Source organism: Lemur catta, chromosome 18 (assembly GCF_020740605.2).
Source record: "Lemur catta isolate mLemCat1 chromosome 18, mLemCat1.pri, whole genome shotgun sequence".
In the NCBI taxonomy this organism is placed as follows: Eukaryota; Metazoa; Chordata; class Mammalia; order Primates; family Lemuridae; genus Lemur; species Lemur catta.
This window is the reverse complement of record NC_059145.1, coordinates 37,344,763-37,363,194: the sequence shown is the minus strand read 5'-3', so window position 1 is coordinate 37,363,194 and position 18,432 is coordinate 37,344,763. Positions and strand designations below refer to the sequence as shown.

At 56.1% G+C, this 18,432-nt stretch overlaps 2 protein-coding genes across 5 annotated transcripts; one reads left to right on the top strand and one right to left on the bottom strand.

Annotated features, from left to right (window-relative positions):
- Window positions 1-2,417: 2,417 nt before the first annotated feature.
- Window positions 2,418-11,220, bottom strand: RRP9 (ribosomal RNA processing 9, U3 small nucleolar RNA binding protein). Its single transcript, XM_045530091.1, has 15 exons — window positions 11,088-11,220; window positions 10,723-10,805; window positions 7,000-7,109; window positions 6,574-6,641; window positions 6,453-6,494; window positions 6,056-6,182; window positions 5,130-5,254; window positions 4,937-5,029; window positions 4,445-4,545; window positions 4,226-4,360; window positions 4,075-4,137; window positions 3,666-3,811; window positions 3,507-3,586; window positions 2,726-2,799; window positions 2,418-2,594 (listed from the first exon to the last, which is right to left on the bottom strand). Exons 1-15 carry the CDS (start codon window positions 11,166-11,168, stop codon window positions 2,492-2,494), a joined length of 1,431 nt encoding a protein of 476 aa, XP_045386047.1. The 5' UTR covers window positions 11,169-11,220; the 3' UTR covers window positions 2,418-2,491.
- A 338-nt stretch (window positions 11,221-11,558) lies between these two features.
- Window positions 11,559-17,698, top strand: PARP3 (poly(ADP-ribose) polymerase family member 3). Of its 4 annotated transcripts, none has more exons than XM_045530088.1 (11): window positions 11,559-11,944; window positions 12,604-12,784; window positions 13,310-13,435; window positions 13,650-13,838; window positions 14,043-14,175; window positions 14,264-14,490; window positions 14,760-14,909; window positions 15,119-15,205; window positions 15,446-15,623; window positions 16,776-16,931; window positions 17,377-17,698. In XM_045530088.1, the coding sequence occupies exons 2-11, from the start codon at window positions 12,605-12,607 to the stop codon at window positions 17,544-17,546; spliced, it is 1,596 nt and encodes a 531-aa protein (XP_045386044.1). In that variant the 5' UTR covers window positions 11,559-11,944; window position 12,604; the 3' UTR covers window positions 17,547-17,698. The 4 variants fall into 4 exon arrangements, with proteins under 4 accessions (XP_045386044.1, XP_045386046.1, XP_045386045.1 ...); XM_045530087.1 differs by lacking the exon at window positions 11,559-11,944 and adding an exon at window positions 12,153-12,411 and having other exon boundaries at window positions 12,599-12,784; XM_045530090.1 differs by lacking the exons at window positions 11,559-11,944; window positions 16,776-16,931 and adding an exon at window positions 12,148-12,411 and having other exon boundaries at window positions 12,599-12,784.
- Window positions 17,699-18,432: the final 734 nt, after the last annotated feature.

The window sequence follows — 18,432 nt, the reverse complement described above, 5'->3', positions numbered from 1 at the left end:
ATCTCAGCAAACATCACCACGGCCCACTGTTCTCTTACATCCCACAACCCACCCTTCAGCAAGACCGGCCCTCTCTACCTCCAAGCACACGGCGCCTGCTCAGTGTCACGTCCCCGCTGCTGCTGCCATCCTCTCACACCACCTTCATCTCTTACCTGCTACTGCCGGCTCTTCCTAGCTGGCCTCCCTTCTTCCCCCAAACCCCTGCCCCTAATCCACTCCCCACACAGCAGCCAGAGGGTTGTTTCTCTTTTTAATGTGAACCAGAGCCAATCACTGCTCTCAACCCTCGCATGGCTTCCCACTGCATTTGAATGAAATCCCAGGGCCTTCCCATGCCCCTGAGACCCCAGCTGAACCAGCCCTATGACTTCTCTGGCTCACCCCCCACCTTCCCACCACCTGCACCAGCCACAGCAGCCTCCCCTCTGCTTCTCTCATCCTGGGGCCTTTGCACAGGCTGTTCCAAGTCTGGGGATGCTCTTCCTCCAGATCTTCCCATCACTCGGGTCTCACTCGGTGTCACTTCTCCAGAGACCTTACAGACCACTCACCTCAGTCTCTGTCCTTACTCTGCTTTATCTCTTCATAACAATCACCTAAACTGGTATTACATATGTGCTTGTTTACATTTGTTTGGTTGGTTGGGGTTTTTTTGGAGACAGTTTCACTCTGTTGCCCAGCTAGAGTGCAGTGGCCTCATCATAGCTCACTGCAACTTCCAACTCCTGGGCTCAGGCAATCCTCTTGTCTCAGCCTCCAGATTAGCGGGGACTACAGGTGCGGCCACCAGGGCTGGCTGGCTAATTTTTTCTATTTTTTTTTTTTTTTTGTAGAGACGGGGTCTTGCTCTTGCTCAGGCTGGTCTTAAATTCCTGGCCTCAAGTGATCCTCCCGCCTCTGCATCCCAGAGTGCTAGGATTATGCCCAGCCTGCTTGTTTACATGTTTTATGGTCTCCAGAGAGGGTAAGCTTCTTGAATGCAGGAACTCTCCTGTCCCTTTCTGTATCCCCATGGCCTAGAACAGGAGCTGGGGGATTACTGGAACTCTGTAATAAAGTTTTATTGAACAGATGGATGAATGGATGGATGGATGGATATACTACAAGAGCCAGCTCTGGCAGGAGGCAGGCGGTGTGATGTTCTGGAATGGGCAGTAGGATAGGTGGTGGATTCATGGCAGAAATGTCCCCAGTTTCTGTACCCTTAGCAAGATGACTTGACAGTTGCCCCATCAAGAGATGGAGTCCCTTTCCCTTGCATCTGGGCTGGCTTGCCACTGACTTTGGCCAATCAAATGTGATAGAAGTGCCACATCCAAGCCTGGACCCTTGAATCCAACTACAGCAAGGAAGCCCCAGCAGAGCAAGGTTGAGAAGGTAGAAGTTACGTGAGAAATTAGTTTCCCTTTCAGTTCCGAGGGTGGTTTTCATTCCCTGAGAATGTACTAATAGGAAAGGGTTCACGTGTTCAGGGGCTCTTTTGTGTTGCTTGCAATGTTACTTGGGAGGTATGTTTATGCCATTGCTGAGCTCAATTTGAGGCAGGACATACGAGTTACATCTTCTGACCCTTAACAGGATTTTCAGGGGCTCAGTCTGAACCTGGCCCCTCTGGCCCCAGGAGGACAACTGCAGGCACAGGTCCATTTGAGGGGGCGGGGGAACCTCATGAGCACAGGAGCAGGAGCGGGGGCTGTGGCCTCCTCCTCTCAGGAGACTACGCCACCCCTTCAGAGGCTCAGCTGCTGGGCCAAGTGGGCTAAGGGCTTCCCCTGGACAGCCCCTTCTCATTCTTCCCCTGAGAGGAGGGGACCTCATTGTTCTACACCTCCAGCCCAGCTCTCCACACCCGCCCACAGCAGGAATGAATTACCCGGTTGGTGAAATCAGTGACAGTGAACATTCCAGGGACACGTTTACCAGGCAGTGTCCTTGCTGTGACGGGTGATACAGCCTTGCTCTGTCATTTGGACCAAAGGCAGAGCACTTCCCAACTGTGACCCTCAGGCCCCAGTGCAGGGTCCTGCCCCTACTCCAGACCCTACCCCCGCACCTCAGGGGCAGTCTGTCCCCTCCAGCTTCCTGGCCTGGCCTGGGTGACGAAGTCAAGTCAGCTGACGTGCAGCCGGCTCTCTTCAGTTCAGCTGTCAGACCGCAGCCCCAGCCCTTACACACACTGGACAGCCAGGGCTTCTGACCCCTGCCGGCCCAGAGCAGTGGTTGGGGAGCTGGCCTGACGAGCTCACGTGGGGTGCTCAGGGACCAGCAGCCAGCTGAGGTCTCCATCCCAGGTTCCTTGGAAAAAGATAAAAGCCCTCAAGCTGCAGAGGGCAGAGCTGAGCGACTGCTGGGAGTCCTGTCCCTCCCACAGTCTCTGCTGCACCCACCCCTCAGGAAGCTGCAAGAGACAAGGCCCAAAAAAAGAGGCTTTAATACAAAGTGGATGGGGCACAGCCTGGGAAGGACTTAAATAAAGAGGAGAAGAGTGTCAGGAGCCGGCAGCTGGGGCCGCTGGGGCTGCGGGGACCCTGCGGAGCGGGATGATGCAGACGGAGTTCCGAGCCTCTCTGATCCGCCACCATCGGCCCAGCCTGCAGGGGGATGACAGGCGCAGCTGAGACGTGCCCAGTGCATGCCCAGCCCCCACTAGTCCCCACTCCCATTCCCACCCAGCTGCCCGGCCAGTGCCACCTTGCCCCTCACCCTGAGGGTCCCCACAAACCTGTGCTCCTGCCCCACCCCGGCCACCAGGAAGTCCCCAGTGCTGGAGAACTTGAGGCTGTTGATAAAACCCACCTGAGGAGAGGGACAATATGGTAAGACATCAGATCACCACTCCCCCACAGCCCCCACCATCACAGTCAAGGGCTCGGCCTTACCAGGCCTCTGCTTCCTGCCACTCAGTGGTGTGGGCCAGCCCTCCACCCATCAGGGCCTCAGCCTCCACATCTGTGAGATGGGGGCAAGTAGAGCACCAGGCTGCTGGAGACTTTGTGAGGACTAAGGAGGCAGCATCTGCCAAGTGTTAAGGGTGTGGCCTGAGGCCTGGCTCCTGGTTGTGGGGCCCTACAGACCCCATGGCCGTCACCACTGCCCCAGGCCCTGCACTCTCGGCACACATCACTGCCAGATCCTGCCACCCTCCCCCAGGTCACCCCAGTGTGGATGGTCAGACCCACACGCCGGCCAGACACTCCATCTGGCACCAGCCGTGCAGAACCAATCACAGCACCAGGCCTCCGTGCCTCTGCCCACACTGTTCCCTACCTGGTACCCCAGCAGCCAGGACAGGGCCTAGGACAAGGAGGGGAGCGCAGGAGGGGAAGAGGGAGAGGAGGGAGGAAGGGGGAGGAGGGAGGGAGAGTTCCTGCCAGGCCCTGTGCCAGGAGTTGGCCCTGCCCTGAGGAGGATCCCTTTTGTTAAAGGGCTAATTCCAGGAGCCACAAGCTCCAGGGGCCTCAGCAGTGTGGCAAAGACAGGCTGAGCATTCAAGCCCCACTCACCAGGGGGATGTCACAGAGATGGTCAAGCTGCCGGAAGCCCTCCCCGCACTGCCAAAGCCGCACGCAGGAGCTGTGGGAGCCTGAGGGGACAGAGATGGTCAGCAACCCCAGGGCCAGCCCAACCTGCGACCCCTCCTCCCTGCCTTGCAGGGCACCCACCTGTGGCCACGAGGTCTGTGTTGAGTAGGGCTGCCACCGACGACACCCAGAAGGGCTGCTCCAGGCTTGGCTCCCCCCGCAGCCCGTGAGCTTCACGCTGCAGGGCAAGTGGCCGCTTCTTGGAGAGGCCCCACAAGGCCACGGAGCTACGGACAGGGCGCACAGTCAGCGAGGGGCCAGGGGCAGGAGAGAAACGCCACACGGCAGGGAGGGGTCAAAGGCACACACCAGCCGTGGGAGATGGACAAGGTCACCGGAGCTCTCTGCCTCAGTGTCCTCATCTATGAAAAGGAGTTACAACAGCACCCCCATGGGGGATTCTACAAGGCGAGCTCAGGGCCCGGCGGGCAGCCAGCAAGCGCTCAGGAGCAGCAGCAGTGGTTGGAGACAGCAGAAAGGCAGCTCTTACCCATCATCTGCACCTGACACCATGTGCTCCTCATTGATGAGATGGATGCAGTCGATGGAGCCCCTAGAAAAGGGGCTGTAAGGGGCGTGGCCCAACCCCACCCCTAACCCCAGCCCATGCAGCCCCCACCTGGCACAGCAGGCTGCCTTACTGGTGGCCATAGAAGACAAGCTGGGACTCCTCGGGGATCTTCCACACACGAACAGTCCCATCCCGGCCCCCAGCTGTCACACAGCACTCCCGGCTCAGGGCATCCAGTGCAGCCACTGCGTCCTGATGCCCGAAGCTGGAGGGCAAGACAGAGCAGACTGGGGGTCACGCGTGAGCTCCCGTGTGCACGTCTGCACACCCTCTCCCCTCGCACACTCACAGCGTCTCCACATAGGAGTTCTCCGCCACGTTCCACACCTTCACGGAGCGGTCGTGGGACGTGCTGTAGAGCTGGTGAGTGCCTCTGCGGAACGCCAGCCCCTAAGGGCGCATGGAGAGAGGGCAAAAGGGAACCTGGACTGCGGCAGATGAGAGAGAGGTCGGGCCCAGAGAGCACTTCCCGAAAAGCAGGTCACGTGGCACAGGGAGCCAGCTGCCCCGAGAGCACTCTGTGGGGCACTCAGGTGGCACACGTGCCCGGCTGCCCTCACCCAGATGCAGACTTCTCAAGCCCTCCCTGATCCCTGTGCAGGCTCCACTCGGTCTCCCCCAGCCCCCTCCTCCCTTCAGCATGTCTCTGTCCTGCATGGCACCACTCGCTACCCCACACGGCAGGTTCCCCGAGGACGGGGACCCCAGGGGCCCAGCACCGAGCCTGGCCCGCTCAGCAGGTGCCTGCCAAGTATCCGCCAAGGCTGGCCCAGCTGCTCACCGACACAGCGTCCCGGTGTCCTGTGAAGGTGTACAGGTGCCGGCAGCTCTGGGCCTCCCAAACGAGAATGAGCTTGCTGCGGTCACCAGAGGCCTGTGGGGTTGAAGACAATGACCGAAGACAATGACCAAAGACACCCCTCTGTGCACCCAGACCTCACACCTGCCCCCCTCCAGGGCCAACCTGGCCTTACAAGATACTTGCCGTCCGAGGAGATGGCCATACAGAGCACGTGGCTGCTATGGCCAGGGGGCTGTCCCTCGGCACCCTTCTTGGCTCGAGGAATCACATGCAGCTTCCGTCCACTCTCCACGCTCCCTGCCACGAGCGGGGAGAGAGGTTACTGGGTTGAGGGGATAGGGTTGGCTGACAACCCCCGCAAGGGGCAGCATGGAAAAAGGGACCATGGAAAAAGTCCTGGACTCAGGTCTGAAGACCTGGTCCAGCTATTGTGAGCCTTTGGACAAGATACCTCAGTTTCCTCATCTGCTAAGTGGGGACAATAGTCCCAAAGAACAGCCATGAAGCCCAAAGAGAGAGGATGCAAAAGTGCTTTGGGGCCGGGTGCGAGGGCTCACGCCTGTGATCCTAGCACTCTGGGAGGCTGAGGCAGGAGGATCGCTTAAGCCCAGGAGTTCGAGGTTGCAGTGAGCTAGGCTGATACCACTGCACTCTAGCTGGGGTGACAGTGTGAGACTTTGTCTCCAAAAAAAAAAAAAAAAGTGCTTTGGGATTGATGGTGAGTTCTTCCTGTTACTATGGTGGGTAGACAAGGACAGCGCTCAGCTGTCGGACGTGAGGAACCAGGAAGGACGAGGGAGTCAATCCCAGGACTGTGCAGAGCCTCAAACATCTTCTGGTCCAACCATCCATCTATGGTGTCAATTCCTATCAAAGCATCATCCTGCCTTTGCTCAACTATCTCTAGGGACAGGGAGCTCATAAGCCCCATTGCTGGGCAGAAGCTTCCACTGTCACCCAGAAATCACCTCTTTGGGAGCAAACCTGCCTCCAAAGCCTTCCCCCCATCAGGCTCTGTTTGCCATGACCACTGCCTCTCCCCAGGCCAACTCTTCCAGATGTGCCCTGGGGCTACACCCACCCCAGGCACGCACTCACACTTAATGATGCTGCAGTCTTTGGCGGCGGAGAAAACGGCCAAGTCATCAGGGGTGATGACCAAACACGTGATGGAGAGCTGGTGGCCCCGTAAAACACGAATGTCAGCCGGGGCTGGGGCCTGGATCTGGGCAGACAGGGGCGGGGTCACTGTGGCTGGGGACATGAAGATACCACCCCCCACCAACGCTGGCCTTTCCCACCCATCCTGGCCAAAAGGAAAACAGGAGCCAATGCTGCAAGGCTCAGACCCTACCTGACCTGATCTGCCCAAGTGTTCGCCATGCTCCAGAGCAAAGACCCCCACAGCTTCAGCCCCCATGGAGCCATCTGCCCACCAACACAGGTGGAGCCCCCCGTGCCCTCCAACTTACACCAGAGGACTGTGCTCACTCACCTCTTTTGCCACTGACTTCTGAAGCCTGCCCCTCTGCTCGAGCTGCATGGGGAGGACAGAGGTGAGGTCCTGGGAGCAGGACCAGCCCCACCCCTGCCCCACACTCTCCCTCCATACTCACCACGTCTTCCTTCAGGCGCCCTGCCACCTGGTCCTCCTCAAACGCACGGGCCTCAGCCTTCTCATCCTCTGTGCAGGACAGGCCAGACCAAGTAAACCAAGGCTGAGGCCCCACTTTTCCCATCCCATCCCATCCCCACCCCATGGCCCCAGGGCTGGGTCCTGCAGGAAGCTCAGGCTGTCTCAGAAGAGGGGAGAGCAGGTTGAATGGCCACCTCCTCCCTTACTTATCAGATCAGTCTAAAGCCCCCTGCACGTGCTGCAAGAGGCCCATTAGAGCTCCTGGCCACCCCCAAGAGTGCAACCAGCACCAGCAGCCCTGCCACTCGGTGGGTATCTGCATCAGTCACCCATCAGGTGGCGGGGCCTGCAGCAGACAGGCGCAGGCACAGGCCCTGCCCTTCACCGTGCCTGCCCACTGGCTCACCTTGCTGCCGGAGCTGCTCAAGGTAGAGCTTGGCCAAGCGCAGCTTCTTCTCCTGTGCAGTCTCCTCCAGCTCCTCCTCTTCAACCTCCTCAGTCCTCCTCGGAGCTGGGCTGCAGGCAGGAGGGAGCTGGGTCTGAGAGGCTCATCTTCTCCTCTAACCACTAGGACTGTGCCTCCTCGATGCTGTCCCTGCCACTCAACCTTCCCCAGCCCAGCCAGCCCTCATGGCCAGTGATTACACGTGCAGAAAACTGAAGGCTGTGACTCATCAGACTCAAAGGCCCCACTCAGTGCCTGATGTAGGGGTGAAAACAGACCCAAAACCCAAAGATATTAAGTCTCTCAACTCTGAGGGAAACAGAAGGTTCTACAGGCTTCTAAGAGAAATCAGGTCGCAAACAAAGCATCAAAAATCAAAATGGGCCGGAAGCAGTGGCTCACACCCGCAATTACAGCACTTTGGGAGGCCAAGGAATAACTTGAGGCCAGAAGTTCAAGACCAGCCTGGGTAATATAGCAAGACTCTGTCTCTATAAAAAAAAATTAAAAACTAGCCAGGCATGGTAGCATGTGCCTGTTGTCCCAGCTGCTTGGGAGGCTGAGGCAGGAGGATTGCTTGAGCCCAGGAGTTTGAGGTTGCTGTGAGCTATGATGATACCACCACACTCCAGCCTGGGAGACAGAGTGAGACTCTGTCTCAAATAAATAAATAAAAATAAAATTGGTCAGATATCTAAACAGCAATACATGGAGAATAAGACAAAGGAGACTTACACACAAAACTCTGAAGGAAAATAACCACTGGGATGCCATACCCAGTTAAAACATCAATGACAACATCACAGATGTGCAAGGTGCCTCACAATTGTTTCTTTCACCTTTTTTAAAGATAGAGAATGTATTCCCCAAACAAGAGAGTAACCTAAGAGGAAAGCAAGGGATATCGGAAGTAGGAGACTAAGCACAGAAAGCAGAAAGATAACAACCTCCCCCAGACAAGGAGGCAGTCGGTCTGGACCAGATCCAAGGACCCAAGAGGCAGACACACTTGGACTGCCATCATCCTAGACTCACTGCCATAGCCTCCATACCTCCGTCCCTGGACCAGCTGAGGGTACTCACTTCTCAAAGACAGGCCCTGCTTTGACCTGCTCCTGGGAGCTAGAGGCAGGTCATGGGAACTCAGAAACAGAAAATCCAGGGCAGCCCACTCCCCTAATCACATGCCTGCAGATATCTAGTCTTTGTCAATTGCCCCAACCATATTTCCCAGGACTCACTTATGACCTTACCTACGACTGCCCCAAAAGGGACCTTGAAAACTCTCAGGAAAGCCAAGGCCGACCATGCCCCAAAGACCATTTGGTGCCCTTGCCTGGCAAGCCTTCAGCCAGTCAGGCTGGTGCTGCCCTTCCCTTACACAGCCAAGGTTGGGACTTCCCAGTTTACCCAAAGTAATCAATCTATTGCTCAAGCCTTCACACATAGGAGGCAGAGCTGTAAAGAAAAGCAAGGGAAATGTACACTGAATGATTCCATTCATATGGCATTCTAGAAAAGGTACAACTCTAGGGACAGTGGTTAGCAGGAGTTGGGGGAAGCCAGAGGAGTGACTACAAAGGAGGAGGGAAGAATTCTGAAAGGTGACAAAAAAACCTTTCTATAACTTCATGGTAATAGTAGTTATACAACTATGTGCATTTGTCCAAACTTGCAGAACACTTAAAACGTGAATGTTACTGTATATAAATTATAACTGAATGAGAAAATATTTTTTTAATTTTTTTAAAAGAAGAAGAAAGGACCAGGCACAGTGGCTCATGCCTGTAATCCCAGTGCTTTGGGAGGCCAAGGCAGGAGGATCACTTGAGGCGAGGAGTTAGAAACCAGCCTGGGCAACATATTGAGACCTCATCTCTACAAAAAATTTAAAAATTAGCCAAGTGTAGTATTGTGTGCCTGTAGTCCTAGCTACTCAGGAGGCTGAAGCAGGAGGATCACTTGAGCCCAGGAGTTTGAGGTTGTAGTGAGATACCATGATGCCACTTGAACTCTACCAGGGATGACAGAGTAAGACTCTGTCTCTACAAAAAATGAAAAAAAAGAAAGAAAACCAAAATAAGTATTAACTCAGGTCAGAAATGACAGTTAGGGTGTCTAAGCTTCTGCAAATGTTTTAGTTCTTAACCTTAGTAGTAGGTGCACAGAGGTTCACCATTTATCATTCCTCTCTATGGTACAAATGTATCTCATTTGCTCTTCTGTATCTAATACATTTCACAATATAACATTTTAAAAATATTTAAAAGTGCTTAGCACAGGGCATGGTACCCACAATAACCTTAGGCTTAAGAAAAGCATTTTTAAGTCTTTCTGTGCACAACTTAAGGCAACACATAATCAATTTTAGAAGCAGAATTTCTAAAGCCAACTCATAAGGAAGGCACTAGGATTCCCTAATATGGGAGCCTCTATCCCACACAATCAATCAGGCCTGACACCTTGCCCAACCCTTTGAAACCTTATAACCAACCCTAACAGCTGCAGAAATGAGGGAGGCTCTCCACAATCTGGATGTACCCACTACCTGCCCTTCCACAGTAGAATGAAGTAGAAGCCTTAAACTTTTGAACAGCATTTGATGTGACAGAAATAAAGAAAATTTCACAGATATCAGAGTGAAAATAACTCCTCTAAGAAAGGTTATACATGCATTTCAAATCAATGTTTACTATATGATTAGCTCGATCTCTGAAAATGGAGAAAACAAAACTCTAAGATTACTATATCAGAAGAAAAATAATGCTTTTTGAATGGTTGTAATATGTATCTTGACCAGGGATCATACAGTAGATTTTTAAACACTTGATTTAGATTGTATGTGAACTTAATTTGTCTTAATTAATAAAACTAAATGGCTTTTAATGTTTTAACACTGATGTGCAATGAATGAAGTGTTATCTGCCACCAATGTTAAATTATCCCAACTTGAATATTCAAGATTGTAGGTAAAAAATGGTAATAATACATAATACCATCGGGTAACACCATCTCTAGTAGTTCCTTTTTTCCAGAGGACTTAAACTTCAAATGATTTGGAGAATATTGTTTTTATAGGTTCTATTTGGTATTTTTTTCTTTTTGTAATTACTGGGAGATTATGATGGTTGTAATCAAGATTATATGGGAGTATAAAAAAAGTGTGCCTCTGATCCCTGAATGCCCTCCCTGCCTCTACCTGAGAGACTCCTCCTCATCTCTCCAGGCCTTATTTAAATGTCCTTCCTCTGTTCCGGAACACACAGCTATAAGATACACATCCCACCACAACACATCCTCGTACTCCCAACAGTGAAGCCAGTATCTGGCATGTTAAGAGTCAGGGACACCAGGAATTGTGAAATTGTGGGAAAACAGACTGAAGAACTATTAAGCATTTCTTGCATCCCTCTCCCTTTGCCTGTCAGTCCAGCCCCGCGCTTAGCTCCTTGTCATGAGCGAGGGAGGTCTCAATGGCCTCCCACTGGGGCCTGGGGTCCTCCCCACACAGAGACCCTGCAGAGGAAATGAGACTTCTCAGGGGAAATTGGAGGAATAGAGCCACGATCTGAGAGCCAAGGACCAGAGTCTTGGGTTCTAGCTCCAGCTCTGCGCGAACTCAGAGTCTTCCACACACCATCGGTCTCAGCTTTCCCTCCCACAAGGTGGAAAAGAGCAGCTCACCTCTCGCTCTCAGAGTCGCTGGAAATCTCCTCATTCATCTTGCCGCCACCCTTGGATTTGCCCCTGTCCCCCGCAGAGTCGGCCTGGGAATTATACGATCCTCTTTGGTCACAGGTCTCGAATATCCTGACACTGACCAAGGGCCCCTTCGGTCCCTCAAGAGCCTCAGGACTAAGAAAGGCGGTGGCTCCCGGGTCAAGCGCAAGGCCCTCCAGGATTTGGCCCGCGCAGAGAGGAACGAAGATGAATCCAGCTGGTATCCCGGGCGAAGGGCTGGGGAAGGGCCCAGACCTGGGTCCCTCGGATGGGATGACTGTTGTCCCAGTAGCGGGACTGACCGTGGCCCATGGAAGCGCCATGCTCACCTTTCTCCGTCGCTTCCTGGCCCCTGCACTGGCCCCGGAGGCCGACTTTCCCCGCTTGGGAGCTGCGGCTGTTGCAGACATGATGCCTACCGTGTGTGCAGCAGCCACCGCCGGAGAACTCACGTGGCTCCCAAACCCCGGCGCCGCATGGCAAGACCCGGGGCCCTGATAGGCTTCCACGGCCCGGCGGGCTCCGCCTCCCACTACTCCACCCGGGACTCTGTCACGCCCCCAAGCGCCCATAGGATAGACTCTTGTGGCCACGCCTCCTAGAGCTCCTATAGGCTGCCGCGCCAGGCTCGAGCAGGAAGCAAGCGTCTCCACAGCGCTTCCGGCCTGAGGCTTTGGCGCATGCGCTCTCCTTGTGGCCGGCTCCTAGGGAGGGTCGGACCAGGAGGGCCTTATGTGTTTGCGTCCCTTGGCCGCTAAGGGGCGCCAGAGATGCGAGGTTCCGCGTTCCAGCCGTCACTCCCAGTCTTGGACCAGGGCGAAAGTAAACTAGCTTGGCGCGGGACAACAGGGCGCTCCAGGCGGCCAGGCAGCCGTGGGGAGAGCGAGGCAGTGCCCTGGGCCCTGGATATGTCCACATCGAGTGTCCACCCATCCGTCGGACAGGCCGCCCGACTTGGCCTGCACCAGCCCCTGACTCACCCCACTGGTGGCCAAATAGCTGGATTTCTACCCCCGACCCAAGCTCCTCTGCCGGCCTCTGGCGACAGCTGGGAATTCCCTCCCTGAGACAAGCCTAAGGCTCACAGAGGGTTGCTACAGGAGGCCTCAGACCTGGGACTGCCCTGGGAGGCTCACACAGCCAGGTTTGGTGGCAGTCACCTTTCCCAGGCCCCCGTTTCTCTTAGGTGAGTGCACAAAGCCCTGAGCAGGGCAGGGCAAGACCTGGTGGGACCTGGCCCCCTGCCCTCTGGCAGTTCAAAGCCACTGATTTGGAACCCTGGCTGGCTCCCTAGAACTCCTGAGTCCATTGGGAAAGGCTCCTGCCCCACCAGGTTCCAAGCTCTGGAGGGATAGGTCAGTCCCCAGGAGTCCTGCCCCTAAGAGCTGCTGGCCACCCTCCCCCGTAGCTCTGGTGACTCAGCCCAGCAACCGTACCAGGTCAAAGCTAGCTGCCAGATGGGAAAGAATAGCCAGAGAGCATTCTGGACAGGGAGGAGCCCAGAAGTGGGAGGGAGAGATTCTCATTTCACTTTCCCTATCACCTCATGACACACTGGAGAGCTAGAGAGGGTAGGGAGCCCAACCCTTCCTCGATCAGAGTGGACAGAGTCCTGAACTTGCTCTTGTGACTGGAGAAAGGGGCATATCTGAGGTACAGAGTGACCAGTTTGGTCTGGGGCTGGGAATGGGGACAGGGTAGGCAGGGGAAGCAGTGGGAGGCCACCAAAGGGCACGCCCAGGGTGGGGCAGGTTGGTGTTGTGCAGGCTGGAAGCTGGGGGACAGTGCACGGAGATATGTGAGGGGCCACAGAGCCCTGAGGGCCCCTTCTGTGCCCCAGGACAGCATGGCTCCAAAGCGCAAGCCCTCGGTGCAGACTGAGGACCCTGAAAAGAAGAAGCAGCGGGGACCAGAGGAGGAAGACACCTTTCGCTCCACTGCTGAAGCCCTCAGGGCCGCCCCGGCAGAGAAGCGTGTAATCCGTGTGGACTCCACATGTCCACTCAGGGGCAACCCTGGGACCCAGGTGAGCTGCAGCCCCCAGTCGAGCCCAGAGCCTGCTTCCTCACAGCACACATCCAGCCCTGCTCCCCTCCCGCTTGGGTTCAACTCTGGCCGTGTAGCTCAAGGCCCCCAAGTAAGCTCCAGAGCAAGGCCATGTTCTCCTGACCCCAGAGGTCAGGGCTGTATCCCATCACGTCCAGGTAAGTCATGTCTGCCCTTCAGACCCCAGGCAGGCCTCCTCTGACCACACTTAGGGAAGGGCTCTGACTCTCTCAGGGGCTCACCCATGTCCCCTCAAACCAGCCTCTCAGGGCAGAGCCAATCTCCCTCAGATGCCTCCATGTAGGGCACGGCTGTTTCCTCCCAGAACCCCCCACACCCCAATGCCAGGTTTAGCCATGTCCTCTCAGACTGCATCCCCTAGAGCAGAACCATGACCCCCCAAGCCCTCCACAGTGCAGTCAGACTCCTGTCCCCATCGGACCCTCTGGGAGTGCAGCCAGGCACCCCGTCCGATGCCAGCCGGCCTGCACCCCTTCTGGCGCAGGTGTACGAGGACTATGACTGCACTCTGAACCAGACCAACGTCGGGAACAACAACAACAAGTTCTACATCATCCAGCTGCTCAAAGAGGGCGACAACTTTGTCTGCTGGAACCGCTGGGGCCGTGTGGTGAGTGCCCCGAGCCTCACCCACCTGTGCCCACCTCCTCCCCACCTCTTCTGCTCAATACCTGCTCCCCAGTGTCCCCAAAAGGCCATATCTGCTGAATGTCCCCCCTCAGCTGTGTCCATGGGCACGTAGCACAGGGCCTGGCCCAGCACAGAAGCCAACAAACATGTGGTGGGCACTGCAGTGGGCACACTCTGAAGGCTGTCGGTTGCAGGGAGAGATGGGCCAGACAAAAATCAAACAGTTCCAAAAGCTAGAAGATGCAAAGAAAGACTTTGAGAAGAAATTTCAGGAGAAGACCAAGAACAACTGGGCAGAGAGGGACCACTTTGTGGCCCACCCTGGAAAGTACACACTTATCGAAGTGCAGGGAGAGGACGAGGCCCAGGAGGCTGTGGTGAAGGTGAAGTAGGCAGGGTGGGCGGCTGGGCCCTGGGCTGAGGGAGGGGACAGGGTGGAGAGACCCAGCGGATTGGGCTCTGCTACCACCCAGCTGTGTAACCACAGGCACAGACCTCCCCTTTCCAGCCTCTGTCTAATGCCACACCCTGCTGCGAGAGCGAGTGCCCTGCCCAGCTGCTCCTGCCCACATGTGCCCTTTCCCCAGGTGGACGGAGGCCCAGCAAGGACTGTGGCTAAGCGGGTGCGGCCCTGCTCCCTGGACCCAGCCACACAGAAGCTCCTCACCAACATCTTCAGCAAGGAGATGTTCAACAATGCCATGGCCCTCATGAACCTGGGTGAGAGAGGAGGGGCCAGGCAGGGTGGCAGGGGCCCCAGGGTGGCAGGGCTACAGGGCTAAGTCTCCCCACTCCCCTGTGCCCCCAGATGTGAAGAAGATGCCCCTGGGGAAGTTGAGCAAGCAGCAGATTGCGCGGGGCTTTAAGGCCTTGGAGGCACTGGAGGAGGCCCTGAAAGACCCCACGGGCAGCGGCCAAAGCCTGGAGGAGCTGTCCTCCCACTTCTATACCGTCATCCCACACAACTTTGGCCGCGACCGACCCCCACTCATCAACTCCCCTGAGATTCTCCAGGCCAAGAAAGACATGCTGCTGGTGAGGGCCGGCAGGGGGGCAGGCAGGCAGTAGGGGCACTGAACAGCTGGGCTGGGCAAGGGGAATGAGGGACAGATGGCCAAGGCCCAGAGGGATGGACTTCAATGGGCAGGCTGGAGGACAGGGCAGGGGAAGGCCAGGCAGACAGACGGGGTGGGGAGGGACAGGTGGACAAACAGGTGGGGTGGCTGCGGTACCATCACGCGGGAGAGGTGAGGGGAGGCTGGAGGTCAAGTGGGCAGACGAGTGGCCAGTGCCCGTCATCCTAGGTGCTGGCAGACATTGAGCTGGCCCAGGCCCTGCAGGCAGCCTCTGAAGAGGAGAGGATAGTGGAGGAGGAGCCACACCCTCTGGACCGAGACTACCAGCTTCTCAAGTGCCAGCTGCAGCTGCTGGACTCTGGGGCGCCTGAGTACAAGGTGGGCTGGGCCCCACAGGGAGCCGGGCTAACAGTGGGCACCGTCCCTCTGCCCACCTGCCTTCGGGGTGCCCAGAGAAATCCTCGCCCTCAGCCTTCCCTCCCTGTGACTCCAGGGCCTGAGGGGAGCTCTGGGACCAGGGGCACTAGAGGGGGCTTAGTCCCCAAGCCTCCCACCCTTGGTGCCCAGCTTCTGCTCTCCCCCCACAGGTGATTCAAACCTACTTAGAACAGACTGGTAGCAGCCACAGGCGCCCTACTCTTCAACACGTTTGGAAAGTGAACCGGGAAGGGGAGGTGAGGGAGACTCACCCAACCCCCTCCCCCGGCACCACTCTGTCCCTTAGGGAGATACCCTTGGCTTACCTGCCCCTTGACAAATGGCTTAGCAACTCCAATCAGTTCCTGCCAGGCCGGGAGTGTGTGTGAGTGACCAGAGGGGCCCTAGGCCTTGGTCGTCCCGTCTGAGCAGCCAGGAGAGGTGCCTGAGCTATTGGATGGCTATAGTCTCCCATTTCCCACCCCTCCCCTACTCAGGGAGACAGGTTCCAGGACCACTCCAAGCTGGGTAATCGGAGGCTGCTGTGGCATGGCACCAACGTGGCCATGGTGGCCGCCATCCTCACCAGTGGGCTCCGCATCATGCCACATTCTGGTGGCCGCGTTGGCAAGGGCATCTACTTCGCCTCAGAGAACAGCAAGTCAGCTGGCTATGGTGAGGCGCACCCCCTGGGCCAAGCCCTGGGCGGGCATGGAAGCACTGAGGTGGATTGGGCCTGGTCCCTGCCCACTGGGAACTCACGGTGGATCTGGGAAAGGAACCCTTAACCCAGTGGGGCATCTTGGGACTTGAGGGGACTCAGAGGAGGCACCTGGTGGTCAGGGACAGCTTCCTGGAGGAGGCGATACAGATAGGATGAGCACACCAGCCAGACCTGGGAGTGGTAAAAAAGGAGACTTCAAGGCCCGGGACGGACATGGAGGCCAGGGGCTGTGGCAGGCCAGGACTTCCAAGCACTGCCTGATACTGAAGCTTAGAGCAGTGCCTAATGGGGGCAGGGGGCTTGGGGGCCCCGGATGATCAAGTGGGCCTTATCCAGACGGCAGTGGAGAGCCTGGGACTTGTCCGTAGCAGATCTCAGTGGCTGCAGCTGTGGAGAGGAAGGCGGGGGCTGGAGGCTGCAGGGAGGCCATGCTGTGAGCCAGGCCAGATGTGATGGCACCTGGCCCAGGGCTGTGGAGGGACGTGTAGGTGGGAAAGGGTCAAAGGTGTCTCCAGCAACTTCTGAGTGTCTGGTCAAGGGTGTCCTCACTGAAGTGACTTCCCCAGATGGGCTCCTCGGCCCAGGCTGACCCCATCATTGGAGGCTGCCACTAGCCAACCCAGAGAGCTAGGTCCAAGGCTCCATCCAAGGACAGATGGGGCTGAAGTTCTGGGATATCTGAGGATGGCAAAACCAAGGGGTCCACAGGAGGGTAGAGTAGCCTAAGAAAGAGTGTTGGGCTGGGAGGCTCAGGACAGCCAGTACAAAGGGGTCCCAAGGTTAAGGCTCAGGGTGCCAGGAGCAAAGTCAGCAGAGCAGGCCAGGGAGAAAAGTCCCCTCCCCGGATTTGGTGACTGGGAGGCCACTGCTGACCTTGGTGAGTACAGCAGAGGGTGCAGAGGCCTGGCCACAGGGAGCAGGGTGAGGTGGAAGGGAGCAGGCGGGGACGGGGGCGGGCGGAGGAGGGTTACTACTGGAGGAGAGTTAGCCTTTTCTGGGCTGGGGCGCAAAGCCAGAGAGATAGCATTGCCGCAGAGAGGGGCCCTGGGAGCCAGGCAGGAGGAGGGCTGAGTGCCACCCCTGAGCCTCTCCATGCCCTCCAGTTACTGGCATGCTCTGTGGGGCCCACCATGTTGGCTACATGTTCCTGGGCGAGGTGGCACTGGGCAAAGAGCACCACATCACCATGGATGAGCCCAACTTGATATGTCCGCCCCCTGGCTTTGACAGTGTCATCGCCCGAGGCCACACAGAGCCTGGTGAGTTTGGGGAAGCAGGACATGCCTAAGGGTAGAGATGGGGCTGAGATAGGGGACTGGGACATTTTCAGGGAGGAGGTGAGCTGGGAGAGGGCTGTAGAGAGGGAGAAAGAGAAGCAGCCTTCCTCACTGTAGTCATTCACTTTGTCATTCAACAAACATCCACTGATTCAGCAAATCATTCTTGGGCACCCAGGAGGACTTAAATTTTAAGAGAGGTGTTGTCGGTTGAGCACTGAAACATGAGTAAGAGTTTCTCAGAGAGAAATGGGGTAGGATCTTCCAGGCAGAAGGCCTAGCCTGTGCAGTGGCTTGGAGGCGTGCAAGGTAGGAATGAGCAGGCATTGCCCGTGGCAGAAGTGGAGAACAGAGAGGGCAGGACTTACTTGTAAGGTGAGGGACCAGTGACCCTTGGGTCACCTGTGGCCCTTGCTGTGCCCTGCAGATCCGACCCAGGACACTGAGCTGGAGCTGGATGGCCAGCGAGTGATAGTGCCCCAGGGCCGGCCCATACCCTGCCCAGAGTTCCGGAACTCCACGTTCTCCCAGAGCGAATACCTCATCTACCAGGAGAGCCAGTGTCGCCTGCGCTACCTGCTGCAGGTTTGCCTCTGAGCTGCCCATGCTGCCCCCACCCCGGTCCTGCTAGGGGCTGGACCATGATCTTCCAATCTTTCTGCCCATCTCTGGTACTCGCATGTCACCCTTTCTTTTGTTTTTCTGGAGTACAACACATTGTTATTAACTATAGTCGCCATGTTGTGCAATAGATCTCCTGAATTTATCCTCTTGTCCAGCTGAAATTTCATATCCTTTGACTCACATCATCCCAATCCCCTCCCCACCAGGCCCTAGGAAGCACCACCCTACTTTCTACTTCTGAGTTCAGCGTTTTTAGTTTCCACGTGTAATGTCTTTCTGTGCCTGGCTATTTCACTTAGCATAACATCCTCCAGGTTCATCCATGTTTTCACAAGTGACAGGATTTCATTTTTAAGGCCTTTCTTTTTTAAGCCCGAATAGTATTCCATTGTGTAAATATACTACATTTTCTTTATCTATTCATCCATTGATGGATACTTAGTTTGCTTCCACATCTTGGTTTTTGTGAATAGCGCAGCAGTGAACATAGGTAAGCAGTTATCTCTTTGACATACTGATTTCATATCCTTTGGCTACATGCCCACGAGTGGCATTGCTGGATCCATGTCACCCCTTCTTGCCAGGACCTCCTGTGTCCCAGACAGTGATCGCCCTTCCCTCTAATCCCTGTTAGCCCAGGCATGGCCGTGACCCCAGAGTCTTGCCTCCTAGGGTGATGGACATAGTGGGGGCTTCTTACTGGGACACAGATGCAGCAGCCTACTCAAGGCTATGTGGTTAGAGGGGCACAGGCCAAGAGTGGGTCAGATCCCACACCCACCTAGGCTGTCCATCTTAGCCCAGACTACATCCAAGAGGTGTGGTCAGACATGCACAGGCAGGTTTATTAAACATGGTG